Source organism: Plecotus auritus, assembly GCF_963455305.1.
Source record: "Plecotus auritus genome assembly, chromosome: 4".
NCBI classification, from domain to species: Eukaryota; Metazoa; Chordata; class Mammalia; order Chiroptera; family Vespertilionidae; genus Plecotus; species Plecotus auritus.
Window position 1 is genome coordinate 75,044,187 of NC_137775.1, and position 23,636 is coordinate 75,067,822.

Below are 23,636 nucleotides of genomic sequence, written 5' to 3' on the forward strand. Positions count from 1 at the left end.
TTTTGCTTAAACAAGGCTTCCCAGGGCAGCTTTAAGCTGACTCCAAGTGATGGATGATGAAACCCAATTGCTCATGAAACTTTATTGTTCTTTGTGTGTACATGTGCACATGTGCATGTTTCTGATAGAGGTGAACATTCGTCAGCAGTTCTCAAAATCGTTACCCTTTGATGTTCATGAACCTCCTATAACTCTCCATAACTACAGACCCTTAGACGCATGTCCACATGGCAGAGGTTCACCTTTACTACTTAACATCCACAGGATGGCCTGCCTTTTTAATTCTCTCCTTAGCATATCAAAGACAGTAACAGGGTTTTGGAATCAAGGTTCAAGAAATCCCAGTTCTGGAGCTATAAGCAGTGACTCTGGACAAGTTTTTTGGTCTGGCGAAGCCTGTGAACTCTGCTTTTTCTCAGATGTAAAATGGAGATAATAATGTTAAACCTTACTTCCTTGTGAATGTGTTCCATCACATCTCAAATTAAATCAGTCCCCAACCCCTTTAAGCATCTTGATGCTTGATATATGTCATCTTCTCTCTTGAGATTTGAAGTACAACAGAACACTAATGCAGCTTTGTCAGTCTTGTATCCCAGTGTGGACTGTCTTGCCTGACACATAGTAGTATTGGAAGTACCTGCTTGACAAATGTCTCCTAGATAATAAATAGCAAACCTTGTAGTAGTCAAAAAGAATTCTTTCTGACTCCAAAGTTCATGCTTGCCCTGTTTTCCCACAAAAGCAATTTTGGAAAGGACCCAGGAACAGAAGTAATTCAGGGGAGTAAATGAGCATATTTGTTGTCAGCTTGGCACCTTGTCCTCTTACCCCAGCTGCACCCAAAAATGATGTGTAATACAGCAGAATAATCTGCTTTACAAGTAGTTGTGGGAATACAACTAGATTGAACTGAAAATGGCCATTTATGGAACTTAATTGTATGACTAATCTGACTAGGAATTTACTCTCCAAATTCTCCTCATGAAATAAGCATCACAATTTGAAGTTGTTATGGGCTGACCACCCCCACCAAAGGATGTGAGGTTTACACTTGCAGCGTAAGCCTTTCACTAACTTCCAATATCTCATAACCCAAAGGACAGATTTTTAGATTCAGGAGTGAAAAGAGGTGAATCAGGTTGTCTGAGGATGATTTCATCACATCACATTGTGGTTTCCATGAGCTTTTTAATCTCCTCCGTCTCTAAACACACAGACTTCCTTTGTCACTTCTACTTCTACTTCTGCTGTTTTCTTTAGCTGTTTTGAGACAGTCCCAATATAACCCAAGATTCTCTTAAAGATTGCCCATGGTAGAAATGAAAGTGCCACTATATAAACCCTCTTTAAAACTAACAAATTGTATTTCAAAGTTAATCTGTTTTGCTTTATGCTTTTAATAATTTTAAAAATAAAAATTCAGGTATAGTTTATGAGTATTCAGAAATTATGTATATAATATTTTAAAATACTTTGTTTATACAATTTTGCCAAACAATATAAGGTGTAAATCTATGCTAAATTAATCTAATTTATAAATTTTCTTGGTGGTGTTTTTCTAAAGCAGATTTTTCATCTCAAGGAAATATTACTAGAAGTGGTTTAATTGCTCATAGTGATAAAGACAATTGCATATATTGTTCTTGATTATTTTTAATCAGTGATCTTAGTATTTAATAATCTAATGTCAATTATTTCTATACTATGTTTTATAGGTCCTGAAATATAATTTAATTAGAACCACTGTATTAATGTAATTAGTAACCACATCACTGGTATTTAATGCCAATCACAAATGCAAAAATATATTTAGAAATACAGTGAAAAGATCTGAAGTTTTAGCAAGGAACAGTCCTTCAGAAGAATCATGACATGATGTAGAACAACTTCTCTTCTACATAGGAACACAAGGGAAAACATGTCTATTCTCGGTTTTTAAGATTATGTACCCTACAGGAAAAGATCAACTGGAATAACACGTACTTTAGAATTAACCAGAAAACAACTCACTTGCATGGTATTTTCAATACTAAATTCAAAGCTTTTAGCTGCTTTTTGTTCAGTTGCCCATATTTGTTAGAAAATCTGAATATGGCTCAATGAATGCAGTTACTTTTCCTTTAGAAAGCCCCATGGGCAAAGGGATAAGTCTGTCCTAACGTGGAGACCAGGGACAGACTTGTATCCCAATGTGGTAGTTTCTGGGCTTCCTGTCCATGATAAGACCACTGACTTAGAATCACATTTATTAAGGGTAGAAAAGAATAGTTGGTGTACTTCTAGGAACACCATCGATGCAGAATTGATTTTTTTTTAAGGTCAGTAGGCTAATGCCTAGGTTTTATTAAAAAATCAAAGATGGACGAAAATAACTCCATCAAATGAGAGGTTTTTTTTTTTTTTCACTGGAGAGACAAAACATGGAAATATCAAACAATCCCATGATGAGAGACAGTACATAATTGAATCCAAAACTGAAGGGTATACTATAGGTGGTAGTAGATGGTAAAGAGATAATTAAGACTACAAATATCAACAGCATTTTAAGTAATAAGTGAAGCTCACATAAGTTCTTATTTATGAGTAGCATTTAAATGGGGAGAAGAGAAATCCTGGCAGGTGAGAGAATGAGGGCACTGATCTAAGTGTGGCAGAAAATTCCCCTTGTGCAGCTGTCAGAGGTATAGGGCATTAAAGAAGAGCCAGAACTGGAGGGATGGGTGCTTAAATTCCAGCTGCAGATTTTTAGACTTAATCCTTTTGGCAATGATTAGCCATTCAAAGTTTTAAATTAGGGAGTTGAATTTATCTTACTTTTTATAAAGATATGATGGGGCAGTGGAAGCTGGGAGCAACTAATTCTATGTCACCTGTGAAAACTACTTGAATTAAATATTATAGGAATTGAACAAAAAGAGCCCCTATAACTTCTTATTCCCCTTTAAAGAATCAATTTTCAGATGGAACTTAATAAGTATCTTCTAAGCTAAATGAATATAAAATATCCCTAGATAGTTGGGGTAATTTGATCTGATAAAAAGTAGTGTATTGGCATCAAATACCTAATTTGATGTATATCTTTTATTTCTGTTTGTGTGAACAAAAAGCTTCTGGGTCTGAATCCTCTCTAAAAAGAAAGAATTGTTATTTTGACTTTATAGCAATTTCTTTATATTTTTATGGCTGATTAAATAAAGTAATGATTTCAATATATAAATATGATAGGCAGTCAACAAAGAGAATACACATGTTCAGGTTCTATGGAAAGTTTTAACACTGTCACTTAAAAACAGCTTTCTTAAACATAAGATGGAAGCCAGAGTAATTTTAAATCATGACTTCTTTATTTTATTAATATTTCTTAATCCTCACTGGAGGAGTGAGGGTTTTTTCCATTGATTTTTTTTTTTTTTTTTTAGAGAGAGTGGAAGGGAGGGAGGAGGAGAGAGACATATCAATGTTAGAGAGACACATTTATAGGTTGCCTCCCACATGTGCCCCAATAGGGGGTGGGTATCAAACCTGCAACCATAGGTGCATGCCTTTGTCTGGGAATTGAACCAGAGACCCTCCAGTGTGGAGGCCAATGCTCTATCCACTGAGCCATGCAGGGCAGGGCTATTAAAAATGTTTAACGTTGACATTATTGTAGCTGTCCCCCTTCTCCCCAAACTTTGCCTAACTCCATCCACCCCTATGACTTTTATAATGCTCAAGAATAATCATATAAGAAAGAGTTGATTTCCAAACTGATGGAGTTTTTATATTTGCTTTTTTATTATTTACTAGAGGCCCAATGCACAAAATCTGTGCAAGGGTAGGCCTTCACAGCCCTGGATTCATCCGGAGGTTGTCCGGCCAGTTGTTCCACTGTTCAGACATTCAGTCAATTTGCATATTACGTTTTTATTATCATAGATGAGATTGGACTAACCCAGGTATCCCTTCCACTCTACTAACGTATGTGGAAGCTTATAACTTGTTGCTGTATAATGATATGGTAGTCATCAAATAATAAAACAGTAGGTAGGTTACCCACATCTCTATTGTGCTCAGCATAGTTGTTTGACCTTTATTGGGATCTACCCTGAGTACCGAAACAGAATGGATAGGATTTATGGCACACTAAACTTTCCTTCAGGTTCTAATTAGTGGAGAGATGTTAATGATTACTATTATGTGAATACAAATGACAAATGTGAACAATCACTGCAAGTTTGGGAAAAGAGCAATTAAAGGTAGTTCAAACACCAGGAGTCCTCCGGAGAGTTTATATATATTTATAATTATGCAGAATAAATTTGTCTACTCATTTGACCTTTAAAGCACCCTGTGTGCTGATTTTAGAGAAAGCATTAAAAAGCCTTGATAGAAAAATTTTACACTGCATGGTGTGCTAGGCAAACTGTATCATCAGCAAAAGCTAAACAATAATGTTGTAAGACTGTTTTCCTACCTTCAGTCAATTCCTGTTAGATTCAGTCGGGCACAATCAGAACAGCGTGACCTCCATTCTAATGAGGCTAAGGGGAAAGATACGACTGCTGTTAAAAAGTGCGTCTCTTGAATAAAATAACAATCCCGCTAGATGAAATATTAGAATTGCATTTTCGGCAAAGAAAACCTGATAGTCTACATTGTTATAAAGGAGGCATTCTTACCTTTCATGTTCCTTCAGTTTAGCTGCCTGCTCTCTGGAATATGTGTATGAGAAAAGATGATATGGCATCCTTGTGTTCAATTACCAAGGGTAATTTATTTCAGAAATGATAATAACTTTGAAAACAAGAATAACCAATGCAGAAATTTAAGCATGAAAGAAAATTCTCATACTTATCCAAAGATGAAAGCCTACAGAATTAGTACTAAATACTAATAGTGCTCTTGATTGTGAAGCAGTCTACCCTCTGTGACAATGAATAGAAATTATATTAAAAATAAAAATTATAGATTTCAAGGAAAAGCTTTGAAGGTGATGTTTATAAGAACTGATTTTCTTCTGTAATATATGAACCTTTCCCCAATACTCAGTTATATTCATTAATCCAGATCAAAGGTCATTTATAAGTCTATATCTTGGATTATAGTCAAAGGCCAATCACCTGATCCATTGCTATTCATGCAGAAAACCTCCTTAAGGAATTAAATTCAATGTGGTTAACACTAATTAAGAGAGACATGTTCTGAGATTTTAACAAAAACTATTATCAGGTTCAGCTCCAGTTAAAGTATCAAATTCCATACTCAATTAACATTAATACTGCTTCACTGATAGGATTGTAAGATATGAAAGACCTTCTTGTACATTGGGTCAAATATCTCTGTAACTCAATACTCTAGTTACCATCTGTATCAGTCAGGGCTTTACTAGAGAAGACCCAACAGAAAATATATATTGAGATTTAGTTTAAGGAATTGGCTTATGCGATTATGGAGTATGACTGAATAAGTACAAAATGTGTAAAATATTGCCATCAAGGCCTGCAGGCTGGAGACTTGAGCAGGAGCTGATGCTGTGGAATTTCTTCTTCCCAGGGAAACCAGTTTTGCTCTTATAAAGGTTTTGAAATTGATTGGATGAGGTCCACCCACATTTTGGTGGTAATGTTCTTTACCTAAAGTCCACTGATTTTTGAAATAGATGTTAGCCACATCTACAAAATGCCTTAATAGCAGCAGCTAGATTAGTGTTTGATTGAATAACAGGGGCTGTAGTTTTGATAAATTGTCACATAAAACTAACAGAAAATTTTCTGAAGAAAATTTAGGAATTTACAATTTAAGTATAGAGAAAACTTATATACTGAAAATCAGCTTCTAGAAAAATTCCCTAAGAAAGTAAATAGATTTGTGTATTAGGATATATGAAATAGCCATGCATTGGTTTCAAAGAAAGGAGTGAAAAAAACTGGGGAAAAGGATGCCCAAATACCTAATGATTACACATTTTGGAAAAAAAATAGAATACAAACATATGAACTATTACTATACATTCATTAAAATTAATAGTTTTCAATAATATTAACATACATAAATGTTTATATTATATTATTAAATTACCAAAGAAGCCAAACTGTGAAAATGTTTATGTTACATTCTCAACTTTGGGGACATTCTGTAATAAAATGAAAATTTTAGATTGTAATAGAATAATAATTATAGTTCCTCCTGGGATAAATGTAGGTTTTTGTTTGTTTTTGCTTTTCCTTTTTTATAGTTTTAGCAGTTTACTTTAATACTTGTAATTGGAAAAAATAAAACATACAATTTTAAAAGTAAAATGCTCTGTCAGTCACTAAGCACTTTTCAGACAGTGTCCTGTAAAACTGCTCAATGTCCCACACATACTAGTACAATATTCCACATGCAAGTTCTTGTTCCAGGTGTAAGGATACAGTAATAACATAACAAAGGCTGTTGACATTGTAATGAATGAACTACTAATATCTGTACAGAATGTAACGTGTCCCACATGCTCAACGTAGAGAATATGAAAGATCTGGTATTAAACTGAACTCTTGTTACCAACTGCAGGCAGAAAAAGCCATTAAAACTCCACCTCATTCATTTCCCTTCCAATTTTCACTCTCACTCAGAATCTCACTTCTATAGTATCTATTATTCTTCCCTCTTCCTATCATAATCATCTTTATCTTTCAAGGATCACTTCCAGAGTATTTCTAACTTGAATTCATTTGTATTGTATAGTAGTCCTTATTGCACATGTTTGTATAATTGTGTATTAAATTAATATATATTGTATTTCACATTACTCATTATTATTATATAAATAAGTAATTCCAAAAGATAGAGACCGCAGTTGAATATGGACTCAGTGCAGATAGGTAAATGAAGAAAAAAAAGGTAGAAAAATTTATTCCCATTGGATTAAATATTCTAATATTTCATATAAATATAGGAAAGAAACATATGTATATTTGTCAGACACAAGTATGCAGGTGTGTGTCTGTACACATGTGTGTGTATATATATATATATATATATATATATATAGCCTTTAAGTTTTAGAATATAGAATAACTTTTATTCTTGATAAAAATACCACCGACAATTTGGGAATAAAAAATAGATTTTAAATCATTATTGTTGAAAGTATTACATATGCCCCTCCTTTTCCCTCTATTGACCTTTTCTAACCCTTCTCCACCTCCAGCCCCAGGCCTTCACCACCTTAATGCCTGTGTCCATGGATTATGCATATATGCATACAAGTGATCTTTTACCACCCACCCACCCTCTGAGATTGCACAGTCTGTTCCATGCTTCTATGTCTCTGGATCTATTTTGTTCATCAGTCTATTTTGTTCATTAGATCCCACATATGAGTGAGACCATGTGATATTTGCCTTTCTCTGACTGGCTTATTTAACTTAGCGTAATCGTCTCTGGGTCCTTCCATGCTGTATCAAAGGGTTAGAGATTCTTCTTCTTTACTGCTGCATAGTATTCCATGATGTAAATGTACTACAGCCTTTTTATCCAATCATCTACTAATGGGCACTTGGGCTGTTTCCAGATCTTAGCTATTATAAATTTTGACATGTCAAAATCTTTGAAGAAGCCCTAGCTGTTTGGTTCAATGGCTAGAGCATCAGCCCAAGGACTGAAGGGTCCTGCGTTCAATTCTGGTCAAGGGCATGTACCTTGGTTGCAAGCTCCGTCCCAGCCCTGGTTTGGTTGTATGCAGGAGGCAACCAATCAATGTGTCTCTCTCACATAGATGTTTCTCTCTGTTCCTCCCCTCTCCCTTCCACTCTCTCTAAAATGGAAAAATATCCTTGGGTGAGGATTAACAACAACAAAAAATATCTTTGAAGAAGAGTTGTAAGAGAGGATACTTGGCATACCAAATGTCAAAATAAATTATGCCACTTCAATAATTAAAGCAATACAATTGGTTTCAAATATTACAGTGAAAGTGTATAAAATACAATCTGCCATATGCATAGAATCTCATTGTAAAGAATTGATGACATTCAAATTTGTCTATAAACATAAAATATTAGCAAATATTTTTGGGATGGGAAGAATTTTTATGCAGATAATACATTGAAAATACTGATAAATCTTACATGAATATAAATATAAAACTGAACAAAATCTTCAACCTTCTGACAATACTTATTGGAATCAAATTTCTAGAGTATAATTTAGCAATTTGCTGATAAATCTTTAAAATTGTCTATAATTTATTTAATAATTTACTTCTAGAAATACTCCATAAGGATATAACCAAGTAATGGTGAGAAAACTTTCAAGAATTAATTATCATGTAATTATTTATTATTTTAAAATCTTAGAAACTAAATGTCCAATAATGTCTTTTCTTAATTTATTATATAATCATATAAGAAAATTAGGTATATGTATCTATCTGTCTATATAAATAGACAGATAGACCACATCTTCTTTAGCCGTTCATCCATTGTTTGGTATTTTCTATATCTTGGCTGTAGTAAATAATGATGAAATGAACATAGGGGCACATATATATTTTCAAAGTGTTTTCATAATCTTTGGGAAAATGTCCAGAAGTAGGACTTGGTGGAACATATGTAGGTATATTCTTAAAGTTTTAAGGAACCTCCATGTTGTTTTGCATAGTGGCTGCATCAATTTATAATCTCACTGACACTCTCCACCTCCTCCCTGACACTTGTTATTTCTTGTCTTTTGGGTAATAAACATTCTAATAGGTGTGTAGTGATATCTCATTATTGTTTTAATTCCCTAATAATTGGTGACATAGAATCTAATTCCATGTGTCTTTTGGCCAACTGTAGGCCTTCCTTGGGAAAATGTTTGTTTGGATATGCCCATTTTTTAATCAAATTATTTTTGTTGTTGTTTTGTATGAGTTCTTTATATATTTTGGATATTAACCTCTTATCATAAATTCATTTGCAAGTATCTTCTCTCATTTAGTTGTTTGCCTCTTTGTTTTCTTGATGGTTTCCTTTGCTGTGTAGAAGCTTTTTAGTTTGGTGCAGTCACATCTCTTATCTGTGCTTTGTTCCCCTCTCAGGCATGGGAGTATGTTGAGCAGAGGAACCTTTGTTGGGTTATAGATATCCGACTAGTTGTAGGTTTAAGCAGAGTTACAAATGAATCTTCTTACTCTGCCATGATGCTCTGCTTTTTACTTTTGTCAGTTAATGAGTAGCGTCCTAGAAGCTATAACCTCCATAAGATATTTTTAACAGTTTAGTTGTAATAAGTAATTAACCCAAAAAGTTTCTAGTTTGCTTTAAATATAGAATTTAAGAATAAGAAATGGGTTCTAAAAATGTACAACACATTTTTTCTCCCATGTTCTTAATATAGAGAACATCATTTATATCTTCAAAAATTTTTCAAAACTCTTTTTATAAAAGCCTCAGTATTGGCTTCATGGCCACACTTGGTTTTAGCTCTATTAAGTTTATATCATGATGCAGATAGAAGATGGATGCAAAGAATTTGTAAATATATTTTAAAGGAAAAAATGTACAGATATCATAGACATGATTTAACTACTTAATTGTTCCCATTTTACATTCAATACAAAAGTGGCTAAATGTGTGTATGTTTGTGTATATGTTAAAACTGACCATATTGCATTTAACTACAGACTTCTAGGGTCATGAAAACATTAATAAAATTGGCCATATCCTGGGATATGCAGCCAAGGCAAATACATTTCAAAGACTTGAAAGCAAATATGAAACATTCTTTGAACAAGCTTGATTTGAGTTTTAATAATTTTTTATAATAAAAAAAAACAGAAAATCCCTGTATATTTGTAAATTTGTAATACAATTCTGAATAACTCTTGGATCAAAGGGGGGAAAAAGAAATTAGAATATATTTTGAACAGACAATGAAAATAAAACTTGTTAAACGCAGCAAAATTAATTCTTAAAGAAAAATTTACAATCTTACTAGCATAATTTAGGTTAAAAACCTTATAAATAGAAGAGTAAGTTAAGCCCAAAGAAAGTTAAAGAAAGAAAATCATAATGATAACAGCTGACATTAAAGTTGTAGAAAGCAAATAGAGAATTATGACTATTAACAGTGGCAAAAGTGTGTTCTTTGAAATTTACTACTCCCTGCCAATATTTATACAAAACAAATAAAGTGAGAAATGATACAAATAGTATCACCAGAAAGAAACATTACTATAGTTCTAATACCAATAAAAATATAATATCAGGAAATTATGAAATATTTTATGCCATACTTTTAAACATATAGATTGAATGAAAAAATTTCTAAGAAAAAATACAGTTTAACAAAATAGACATGATAATACATAGTTAACTATATTATATTAAATACATTGAATCCATATTTAGTAACTTCCTCAAAGAAAACTTTAAGCTCAACTGGTTATACTAGTGAATTCTACCATATATAAATGGCAGATATAAAATTAATATTATGTAAACTTTCTGTAGAATATAAGGACAGCATAATCTTGAGAGCAAAATTTTATAAGACCAGTATAAGACAGGAAATATGAAGGCCAGTCTCATATTAAAATGTAGAAAAGTGAACCCTGTGTTTTATAATCAAGGCATACATTATAAAAAAAGTTATACTTATCCCAGAAATGCACTCAAATATTTAAAAGACCAGTGAACATAATTCATCACAATTAAGAGAAAAAAGGGAGAACATGATATTTAATAATCTCAACCCAAAAGATGAATGAAGTACCAGTAAGAGGATTTAACTCTACATGTACAAGCATGTTTATAACAGCAATATTCATAATAGTACCAAATGTATGCTAAATCTAGAATAAATTTTTGAAATATCAATATAATGATATATCTTGAAAATGAACAAACTACTATTAAATTCAATAACAAAGATGAATATTGAAAACAATGTTGAATTAAGATGGAGGGGACATACAAATGTGTATTTGTGTTGCTAATATTTCTAGGAATTCTTACTAGTAATATTCTGCCATTTGACCTATGTAGTGATCACTTGAGTATCTTCACAATATGGTATTTCATAGAGCTTTATTCTTTACCTTCTTCATTAAGCATGTTATAATTCAATTAAAAGTTTATATAATTATTTGGAAGACAGAATATCACATAGTCAAGATATAGAATGGCATTGATAGGTGAATGTTACCTAGGTATCTTATAATATGTGTACTATCATCTCTGAAAGGATTATAATAAAACTGGAAGCCCAGTTCACGAATTCGTGGATGGGTGGGGTCCATCGGCCTGGCAGGTGATCAAGGCCTATCAGGGGGCCGGCCAGCCAGGGGGAGGGACCACGGGAGGTTGGCCAACTGGCCCCCCAATCAGGGCCGGGGGGGGTCCAGCTGGGTGGGGGGAAAGGCTGCGGGCAGTTGGCTGGCATGGGGGAGGCGCCATGGGAGGTTAGCCGGTGGGGGAAGAGGCCATGGGAGGTTGGCCGACTGGGAGGAGGGGCCACAGGAGGTTGGTCAGCTGTAGGGGAGGGGCTGCGGGAGGTTGGCCAGCTGTTCAGGGGGGAAAGGGGCCATAGGGACATTGGACGGCCAGGGGGGTGGGAGAGGCTGCAGGAGGTTGGCCGGCTGGCCCCCCATCAGGGCCGATCGGTGGGGCCAGCTGGGGAAAGAGGCCACGGGAGGTTGGCTGTGGGAGAACACTAACCCCAGGGACAGCTCCTGCGTTGAGCAACTGCCCCCTGGTGGACAGTGCACATCATAGTGAATGGTCGACCGGTTGTTCTGGTCGTTCTGGTCATTTGGTCCTAATGGTCACTTAGGCTTTATATATATAGACTAGAGGCCCGGTGCACGAAATTTGTGCATGGGGGTGTGTGTCCCTCAGCCCAGCCTTCACCCTCTCCAATCTGGGACCCCTCTAGGGATGTCCTACAGGATCAGACCTAAACAGGCAGTCGGACATCCCTCTCACAATCCAGCACTGCTGGCTCCCAACTGCTCGCCTGCCTGCCTTCCTGATTGCCCCTAACCGCTTCTGCCTGCCAGCCTGATCACCCCCTAACCACTCCCCTGCCAGCCTGATTGATGCCTAACTGCTCCCCTGCCAGCCTGTTTGCCCCTAACTGCCCTCCCCTGCAGGCCTGGTCATCCCTAACTACCCTCCCCTGAAGGCCTGGTCACCCCTAACTGCCCTCCCCTGCAGGCCTGGTCCCCCCCAACTGCCCTTCCCTGCAGGCCTGGTTGCCCCCAACTTCCCTCCTCTGCCAGCCTGGTCACCCCTAACTGCCCTCCCCTGCAGGCTTGATTGCCCCCAACTGTCCTCCCTTGCAGGCCTGGTTCCTCCCAACTGCCCTCTCCTGCTGGCCATCTTGTGGTGGCCATCTTGTGTCCACATGGGGGCAGCCGTCTTTGACCACATGGGGGCAGCCATCTTGTGTGTTGGAGTGATAGTCCATCTGCATATTACTCTTTTATTAGATAGGATAGAGGCCTGGTGCACAGGTGGGGTGGCTGGTTTGCCCTGAAGGGTGTCCCAGATCAGGTTGCGGTTTCCCTTGGGGCATGGGGTGGCCTGGGCTAGGGGCCTGTGGTGGTTTTCAGGCTGGCCACGCCCCCCGGTGACCCAAGCAGAGGCCCTGGTATCTGGGATTTATTTATCTTCTATAATTGAAACTTTGTAGCCTTGAGTGGAGGCCTGGGCTGGCCAGGGTGTGAGGAAAGCTTGGCTTCCTCCATTGCCGGTGGCAATCCAAGCCTCCTGTTCGCAGCCATCTTGGTTGGGTTAATTTGCATACTTGCTCCTGATTGACTGGTGGGCATGGCTTGTGCATGTGGTGGAGTGATGGTTAATTTGCATATTACTCTTTTATTAGATAGGATGTACTTGCTTGGTAGCTAAATAGATAAATTGATTAGGTAAGGATCTACCAACTTTTTTCTGTAAAGAGCTAGGTAGTAAATATGTTGGGCTCTTTGGGCCTTAGAGTTTTAGTTGCAGCTATTCAACTCTGCTGTGAATGAGCCATATATTATGAGTAAAGAAATCTGTGACTCTGTTCAAGTTAGACTTTACTTACAAAGTGGTGGAAAGGCAACAATTGTCCTATATGCCATAGTTTTCAGTCCCTGGATTAGATGATTTAACAGGTGGATAGAGTAAGTGAGACATGCATATCTACATGTTAAAGTACTGTCAAAGTATTTTTTATCTCATCTTTCTAAAATATGGGCACAGGAAAATTAATACTGGGAGTTGTCTAATTAAGTTATATTTGATTTATTCATTTTTAAAAAGTTTACATGCTTTGTATCTTTGCATGATTTATATTGCTACAAATAATTACTCATTGCAGTATTACTGTTTTTAACCATAAACATGTATTGTGCATCGGATTCAGTATTCCTTCCCTTACCTTTGGAAGATATGTTCCAAGAACCCCAGTGGGTGCCTGAAACCATAGACTGTACCGAATATATATTACAGGCCTGGTGCACAAAAATTCATGCACTTGGGGAGGACCCTCAGCCCAGCTTGCGCCCTCTCACAGTCCAGGACCCCTCGGGGGATGTCCACCTGCCAGCTTAGGCCCACTTTCTTGGGGATCAGGCCTAAGCTGTCAGTTGGACATCTTTAGCACTGCTGAGGAGGTGGGAGAGGCTCCTGCCAACGCCGTTGCGCTCACAGCCATCAGCCTGGCTTGTGGCTGAGCGGAGCTCCCCCTGTGGGAGTGCGCTGACCACTAGGAGGCAGCTCCAGTGTTGAGTATCTGATCCTGGTGGTCAGTGCATGTCATAGCGACTGGTCATTCCCAGTTGTTCTGCAGTTAGGGTCAATTTGCATATTACCCTTTTATTATATAGGATATACACACACACACATATATATATGCCTTCTCTTATATGTACACACCTATGATAAATCTTAATTTATAAATTAGTCACAGTAAGAAGTTAATAATAATCTATCTATATATATAAAACCCTAATTTGTAAACAGACCGAACGACGGAACAACCGAACAACCCACCAGGGGGTGCACATGGAACATGGCAGGCGTTGGCCACGGGCGGGATGGTGGAGAAGGTAGCAGGGGTGCCAGACCAAGGCAGGGCTCTGGTCGCCATCATCGGGGTGAGCCTCTGGTTGTTACTGAAAATTCTTTGCTACCACATGCCACTTGCACCTGCTGTCAGCGCCGGCCTCGCTCGCACCTGCCACCAGCACCGGAGCTGCTGCTCGCACCCACTGCTGGTGCCTGGCACCAGCCCCAATCACTTGGGGTCATCATTGTGTGTGAGTGACAGATGCCAACCCCGATTGCCCTTGAGGGCTTCTCCACCTCCCCCTGCTCCAATCAGGGCAGCAGCTGCTGCTGGCACCCACAAATGGTGCCAAAGCCACTGCTAGCACCCACTGCTGGTGCTTGCCTCAATCACTCTGTGCCGTCAGTATGTAGGAGCAGCAATGGTAGGAGTGGGGCTGCTGGCAGACAGGGACCAAGGCCATGGTGGGAGGGGCCGGGCAGGGGTGCAGAGGATGGGCCGAGACCCGCCCCTGTGCCCACCTCAGCCTCACGGCCCACAGTTCCTTTCAAGGTGCACAAATTTGCACTGGGCCCCTAGTGAGTAATAAAATAAAATAAATGACAACATATTATAAAAGTTATGTGGATATGACTTCTCTTTCTCAAAATATCTTGTACTAGCTGGATAGTGTGGCTCAGTCATTGAGCATTGACTTATGAATCAGGAGGTCATCATTCAATTCCTGGTCAGGGCACATGCCTGGGTTGCAGGTGCAGGGCTCAATACCCAGTGGGGGGTGTGCAGGAGGCAGCCTATCGATGATTCTCTCTCATCGTTGATGTTTCTATCTCTCCCTCTTCCTTCCTCTCTGAAATCAATAAAAATATATTTTAAAAAATACCTTGTACTATAACTCACCCTTCTTGTGATGATGTGAGATGATACAATCAATGCCTCTGTCATGAGGTACAGTGAGGTGAATGACATACTTAGGCATTGTGACTTGCTGTTAGGATACTATATGGGTTACTTGAATAGCAGTACTGAGATACTGGGATAGTCAATGGATACCAACTGACTAATGGACAAATGGCATATACGGCTTGGTTACACGGGACAAAGGGATGATTCATGTCCCCGGCCAGGAGGAAAACAATGTGAGATCATATACTCAGACTGAGGCACAATTTAAAACTTACAAATTATTTATTTCTGGTACTTTCCATTTAATAGTTTTGAACTGAGTTTGACGATATGACTAACTGAAACCATGGAAAGTAATATTGCAGATAGGGGACAATACTGCAACCATATATAAAGCAATACTTTTCAATATTTCTAACTCACACAGAAAATTTAACAATGTAAAAAACTGAAGTAGAATATTATACTCTAACCTCCTTTTAATCACTGCCTAAAGAGATCTCTTTATTATCAGGATTTATTTATTTTATTAGGTGATTCCTACAATTTTTTGTTTTCTCTAAATTTAACTTTGTATTTATATACTTAAAGGATTAAGGGTTTCTAATTTAGAGTAGATTAATCTACTTCTGGCTTTGTTGGTTTTATGGTGAGATAATCTATTTACTTAAATCTTTCTTCTTTTGTTAATAGCTTAATTAATTGGTCAGATAAATGTTTACACAACACATGCTAAAACCATAAATTACTTTTCTAAATGATTGCAGGCAAGAATTGGACCCATGTAAGGCTGAGCTGACTATTCTAGAGAAGATCTTAAAAGCAAGGGAACCTGTCAATCACATGTCTGGAAAACCCCTACCAGAATCATGGTCTGTCTTTATTGGTGGATTTCCAGATATTCATGAAGCAAACCAGGTATTTCTATTGACTTTTGTATTATGTCATTTTATGAAGAGAGAGGAAAACTTCATAAAGTTTTCTGGTATTGAGCCATCTACATGATTTCTAAAAGAAATTTTGAGACATTCAACAAACATTGCTTTATCCTACCAAAGTATACTAAAAGTTTACTGTTCTCATCTTTAGAATTGCTCCAGTATCAGGCTTTTTTTTTCCATCTTATATACTACTTGTATGGTACATTTCATGAGAATATTAAGCATACTAGAGGCCCAGTGCACGAATTCAGTGCAGGGGGGTGTGTCCCTCAGCCCAGCCTGCACCCTCTCCAATCTGGGACCCCTCGAGGGATGTCTGACTGCCCGTTTAGTCCAGATCCCAGTAGGATCAGGCAGCCGGACATCCCTCTCACAATCCAGGACTGCTGGCTCCCAACTGCTCGCCTGCCTGCCTTCCTGATTGCCCCTAACTGCTTCTGCCTGCCAGCCTGATCACCCCCTAACCACTCCCTGCCAGCCTGATTGCCCATAACTGCCCTCCCCTGCAGGCTTGATTGCCCCCAACTGCCCTCCCTTGCAGGCCCGGAACCTCCCAACTGCCCTCCCCTGCATGCCTGGGTCTCCCCCAACTGTCCTTCCCTGCAGGCCTGGCCCCTCCCAACTGCCCTCCCCTGGTGGCCATCTTGTGGTAGCCATCTTGTGTCCACATGGGGGCAGCCATCTTGTGTGTTGGAGTGACAGTCAATTTGCATATTACTCTTTTATTAGATAGGATGGAGGCCTGGTGCACGGGTGTGGGCCAGTTGGTTTGCCCTGAAGGGTGTCCTGGATCAGGGTGGGAGTTCCCTTGGGGTGTGGGGCAGCCTGGGCGAGGGGCCTGTGATGGTTTGCAGGCTGGCCACATCCCCTGGCAACCCAAGCGGAGACCCTGGGATCTGTGATTTATTTATCTTCTATAATTGAATCTTTGTAGCCTTGAGCGGAGTCCAGGGCAGGCCAGGAAGTTTGGCTTCCTCCGTCGCCAGGGAAACCCAAACCTCTTGCTTGCTCCATGGCCACAGCCATTTTTGTTGGGATTTATTTATCTTCTTTAATTGAAACTTTGTAGCCTTGAGCATAGGCCTGGGCTGACCAGGGTGTGCAGGAAGCTTGGCTTCCTCCATTGCCGGGGAAACCCAAGCCTCCTGCTCGCTCTGTGGCTGCAGCCATCTTGGTTGGGTTAATTTGCATACTCGCTCCTGATTGGCTGGTGGGCGTGGCTCTTGGGTGTAGTGGTGGTACGCTCAATTTGCATATTACTCTTTCATTAGATAGGATGGGCTTTTGTTCCCTCCCATGCTGGTGATCAATGGATATATGAAAGGGTTGGCTTAATAACATACCAAAAATATGATTTAAGAAATGGAACTAGAAGACCATTCCCAGTCTCTGCTTCATATAAGATTACTAAAATGTAAGAATTTTCTCTACAGAGTTCTGTGCATATGCCAGCCCACTTTCTAAATTTCCACTTAGATAATTAGTCTGTTGTCTTCATTATTAACCTACATTTTAGGATAAGAGCATGCATGCTGACATAAATGTTATTATTTTGCTTCATTTTATGTTATTACAGAGAGCTACTTAAAAAATTTAAGGTTGCTTGTTAAGTATACTAATAGCTTAATACATTCTATATCTTCCATTTTGCTTTACATACCCATAACTATATATTTCCCCCGACAAAGGGATTTTTCATATAGAATTTAACTTTTGTGAGCATACGTTAAATGCAAGGTCTCAACACTCCAGGAAATACACAAATATCTCTAATACAGTTAGCTATTTACCCTAATAGAAATATGAACAATATACATAGGCAATGTAGAAAATAGAAAAGGAAGGCTTCTGGACTCCTTGGAACAGTGAGGGAGTTTGTAGTTAGAGATGATCAAGTGTCTACCAGGTAAATAATGTAGACTGTCATTCCAGGCAGATAAAACAACCACCCACAGAAGTATAGGTAATAGAAAGACTAGGAGAGGGGAGTGGGAGTAGAAATAATTTATTATTGTGGATCCATGGAGTTTAATGTGAATTGAGCAGGAGAAAGACTTAATGTTGGGAAAGTGAGCAAGAGCCTGACAATAATGGATCCCATATAAAATACAAAATAGTATATATGTGTATGCTGGTGCCTGGAGGTGCCACTTAAGAAGTCTTAAAAAGTAGTAAGTAGTATATTTATGCAGTTTTCACGGTAACAGCAGCTGAAGTGTATAGGATTGGAGGGGTTTAGACTACCCATCAAGAATTGGTAATGTGCCCTACCTTGTTTGGCTCAGTGGATAGAGCGTCAGTCTGCGGACTGAAGGGTCCCAAATTTGATTCTGGTCAAGGGCATATGTCTGGGTTGCAGGCTCGATCCCCAGTAGGGGGCGTGCAGGAGGCAGCCACTCAATGATTATTTCTCATCATTGACATTTCTATCTCTCTCTCCCTCTCCCTTCCTCCTTAAAATCAATAAAAATATATTTTTTAAAAAAGAAAAGAATTGGTAACATTAGGTAATAGGAATGCTTAAATAAAAATCATGTGGCCTTAAGAGTGAGAAGATGACTATGAAAGCTATTAAACTTGTGAATAATTGTAGGTTAAAAAAATAGAAAAATGTGGAATTTGAATGACCAATTTGGCTTATATAAATAGAAATTTATGCTATCTAATTAAGATGTGGATCACAAGATTATTTGCAGGGGAAGACAGTAGGTTCATTTTTGCATTTGGGGCAGATATTTAATTTTCAGATATTTAACTGGCTTGCCATTACCACTAATCCATCAGTACATTCCTGTTGCATACCATTCCTATCAATAGGACATTGTGACAGAAAGTAAGTTATTTGAATTCACAAGAAATCTAGACCAAGATTTGGCTGTGTGAGTGTTTTATACATGTGATAGTGGAAACCACATCATTGACTGGATTGATTTTGTAGAAAGCGAGAAGCGAGAGCTAAAGATTGGTGATCAGAAATAGAGAAATGATTTAAAGAAGAAGTGCCCACAAAAGTGATTAAGAAGTAGAAAGATTGCCAAAACCGGTTTGGCTCAGTGGATAGAGCGTCAGCCTGCGGACTGAAAGGTCCCAGGTTCGATTCCGGTCAAGGGCATGTAACTTGGTTGCGGGCACATCCCCAGTAGGAGGTGTGCAAGAGGCAACTGATCGATGTTTCTCTCTCATCGATGTTTCTGACTATCTACCCCTCTTCCTTCCTCTCTGTAAAAAATCAATAAAATATATTTAAAAACAAAACAAAACAAAAAACCTTAAGAAGTAGAAAGATTGGCAGTAGGACAAGGAAAAAAATGTATTGTTACAAAAACCAATGATGGAAAAAGTTTCCCAAAGGAGCATATGTTCAAAGCCAAAGCTAAAGTAGGTCAACTAGCAGTTTCAGGAGACCAATAATAACAGAAAACAAATTGTAATATTTTGAGGAAGAATAAATGGAGCTACAGGGTGATTTTAGGTTATTTTAGTAGAAGCTTGTTAAAAAGAGAGATATTATCTAGCGGAGGACAGAATTTCAGAATTGCAGGAATATGTAATGCTAATGGACTATATTCTAAATACTTTTTCTCGTAAAGCCTGTTTGAAAGGATTGGCATTTACTAAGGGATTATCTCACTAAAACCTTGATATCTGTCCTGTGATGTAGAGTAACTCGACATGTAATCAGAGTAGAGTAAATTCAGTGTGTGAAAGAGTGAAGTTACCTTGAAATTAAAAGGACAACCAATTAAGCAGGTCTTCCCTTCTTGTTAAGTATGCTGTATTTAAAAGATTTTGTATCAATCCCTTATTGGTTTTTTATTCTTTCCTTACATTGCTACTATGACATAGTAGCTGTGTGTGTGTGTGTGTGTGTGTGTGTGTGTGTGTGTGTGTGTGAGATATACTTATATTGCTATGCACTAATGATTGATACAAGCAAATTATCTATAAAAATAAAAGTGTAATATGCTAATTAGACCAGACAGCCAAATGACCTTCTGGACGTCATTCTGGACATCCTTCCAGATGAACTGTGGCGGTGGGGGCCAAGGCAGAGGCAGTTAGGGGAGATCAGGCAGGCAGAGTATTTAGGGGCGATCAGGCATGCAGGTGAGCAGTTAGGGGCAATCAGGCAGGCAGGCAGGCAGAGGCGGTTAGGGATGATTGGGCAGGCAGGCGAGAAGTTAGGGGTGATCAGACAGGCAGGCGAGTGGTTAGGGGGTATCAGGCAGGCAGGCAGGTGAGTGGTTAGGAGCCAGCGGTCCCGGATTGCAAGAGGGATGTCCGGGATCAGGCCTAAACCAGCAGTCAGACATCCTCGAGGGGTCCCAGATTGCGAGAGGGTACAGGCCGGGCTGAGGGCTCCCCTGCACCCCCCTTCCCCCATGCATGAATTTCATTCAGTGGGCCTCTAGTAACATATAACCATATGATAATACTTAAAGAGACATCATCTGGTAAATCAGAGGGGGAAAAACAAACTTTATGAACTCATTTCTGCACAATGCAGCCCCTCTGAATATCTAAATATCAGGCAGGCGCTAACTATCTAATTATTGTGTTCTGATTAAGAGCTGCTGTTTAAGCACAGTGGGTTGTCAGCGCTCAGAAAATTAAAAGCAACAGGTTTGCAGTATAAAACACCAAGGAAGAGAACTATACTTGATTTCTTGAGTCAATGAATGTAAAGATATAATTATTCTCTTGACACTAAGTTTCCAATAATGTCGTTCTGTACTGGCCAGAGACTCTCCACATGATAAGAGTCTCTAATCCAATGTGTGTATGCTGACAGGTTGTTTAATGTTTCCTTTAACAAAAACACACAGAGCTCAGTATGTGAGGAGAGATGGAAACAGTTCAACACTTTCAATTTTGTGCCTGAAGTGTGAAAAACTCTGCCTCCCCTGATGTCCACATGATAACTTCCAAAGTCCAAGAGTAAATGCCCTCTCTCTGGTGGTAGGAAAACACTTTCCTTGGTAGTATTTTATTTAATTGCTTACACTTTTCAGTGCATGGACTTCTGCTTGTGGGTCCAAGTTGCTTAATGACACCAAACCTTAACCCCTAATAAATGCAGAGCAAGTTACGAAGGAACCAGCTACTCTATTTTCTTTATAAAATGTTTCATGACAAATTTATATAATGGACAAACCTTCAATATTTGATAGGGAAGTAGGCTGAGGAGTGAGGACACAACTGAGAAAATGTAATATCATGGAAGGCAGAAGAGCACGTTTCAAGAAAGAGGAGCTGTTCAGCCTTGCTGAAGTCAGCTCTACTAAGAACAAGGGCTGAAAAGCATCTGCCTGTCATTCTGACATGGAGATCATTGATACATTTTCCAGAGGAATAACCACTTCTATTTAAGCTCATGATGGTGAATGAAGAGATACCATCAGCATTCTGTTAAGAACCAATCTTTTCCTTTGGCAAAAGGGGGAGAATCTAGTTGGACATTTTCTTCCTATTGTAACGACCATGAAAATTCCAACCGCAGGATGACAGTGTAGTGATTTTTTTAAAAAGTTTTATTGAAAACCCATTTGTAGTATCACCTGTAAAGTTGAAGATGTGCATGTACTAAAAAACAAAATTTTCCTGGTTAGAGATGGGGATGTACACTAGTAAATTTTTCATACTTAAATATGAGGGGGCATGTACTAGAATGTTCATAGCGAAGGTATTTGTAACATAAAAAGTAAAAACATAAACATTTTTTTAAAGTAGTGTGAATATTCTGTATACTGCAACTTTATACACTGATGAATATCAGTGAACTTCATGTCATACACTTAAGTCTTCAATCCATTTAGAATTGATTTTTGTGTATGGTGTAAGATCAGATCCAATCTTATTGGCTTAGATGTGCTATCCAGTTTCCCAGCGCCATTTGTTGAAGACACTATTCTTTCTTTAGTGTGTACCCTGCTGAAGATTAGTTCACTGTTTATGCATGGATTTATTTCTGGACTCTCTCTTCTGTTCCTTTGGTCTACATTGCAGTTTATGCAAGTACATTGCTGTTTATACTGTTTTGATTACTGTATCTTTGTAATGTTATTTGAAATCAGAAAGTATGATGCTTATAGCTTTGATCTTTCTCAAAATTGACTTGGTTATTCATAGTCTTTGGTGGTTCCACATGAATTTTAGAATTGTATACTCTATTTCTAGATTTTAAAAAATGCGATTGAGATCTTGATAGGGATTGTTTGGATCTATTGATTGTTTTTGGTAATATAGATATGTTAACAGTATGAACTCTTCCAATCCATGAACACAAATGCCTTTTTATTTTTTGTGTCTTATTTAGTTTCTTTCATCAATGTTTATAGTTTTCTAATTACTTTTTTTATATACACTGAGTGGCCAGATTATTATGATCTCTGAATGCATAATAATCTGGCCACTCAATGTATATCCTATATAATAAAAGGCTAATATGCAAATTGTCCCCTTGACCAGGAGTTCAACCAGCAGGCAGGCCAGCCAACTGCCCATGTCCTGTACTCCTGGCCAGGCTGGCCAGACCCCACCCATGCACGAATTCATGCACCAGGCCTCTAATATATATATTGAGTGGCCAGATTATTATGCATTCAGAGATCATAATAATCTGGCCACTCAGTGTAACCTGTGGTTTGTGTATAGAACAACTGATTTTTATGTTGCTTTTGTATCCTGTAACTTTATTGAATTAGTGTTTTTTAATATTTAGGTTTTTTATATATAAGATCATTTTGTCAGAAACATGGACAATTTTACTTCTTCCTTTCTTACTTAGATGCCTTTTATTTCTTTTTCTTGCCTAGTTGCCCTAGTTAAAACTTCTAGTGATATGGTAAATGGATGTAGCAAGAGATGGCATCATTGTCTCATTTCTGATCTTAAAGGAAAAACTTTAAGTTTTTCATTGTAGAGTATGGTGTTAGCTGGGGACTCATCAAATATGGCTTTTTTATTATTTATATATTTATTTAATTATTTATATTGTTTTTTCATCAATAATACTTTATTAAATATAGTATATTTTATTTAAATCTTTATTGTTGAAAGTATTACATATGTCTCCTTTCTCCCCCATTGACCTCTCCCCACCTGCTCCCACCACCCCAGCACATGCCCTCAACCCCCTACTGTTGTGTCCATTGGTTATGCTTATATGCATGCATACAAGTCCTTTGGTTGATCTCTTACCCTCCCTCCCACCCTCCTCTGTCTTCTCTCTGAGGTTTGATGGTCTGTTCTTTGCTTCTATGTCTCTGTATCTACTTTTATTCACCAGTTAATGTTGTTCATTATATTCCACAAATGAGTGAGATCATGTGATATTTACCTTTCTCTGACTGGCTTACTTCACTTAGTATAATGCTCTCCAGGCCCATCCATGCTGTTGCAAATGGTAAGAGTTCTTTCTTTTTTTACAGCAGCATATTATTCCATTGTGTAGATATACCACTCTTTTATAATTCACTCGTCTGCTGATGGGCACTTAGGCTGTTTCCAAATCTTAGCTATGGTAAATTGTGCTGCTATGAGCATAGGGGTGCATATGTCCTATCTGATTGGTGTTTCTGATTCCTTGGGATATATTCCTAGAAGTGGGATTACTGGGTCAAGTGGGGGTTCCATTTTTAGTTTTTTGAGGAAACTCCATACTGTTCTCCACAGTGGCTGCACCAGTCTGCATTCCCACCAGCAGTGCACGAGAGTTCCTTTTTCTCCATATCCTCGCCAGCACTTGTTGGTTGTTAATTTGTTGATGATACCCATGATAGC

General features: G+C 38.3%; 1 protein-coding gene across 1 annotated transcript in view; it reads left to right on the forward strand.

The window, feature by feature from the left end:
• Positions 1-23,636, forward strand: part of EYS (eyes shut homolog) — a gene marked incomplete at both ends in the record, with an annotated part of 1,444,019 nt that overhangs the window by 867,187 nt on the left and 553,196 nt on the right. The window contains 1 exon segment of the mRNA XM_080665107.1: positions 15,681-15,831. Within this exon segment, the coding sequence (XP_080521233.1) occupies positions 15,681-15,831 (151 nt within the window).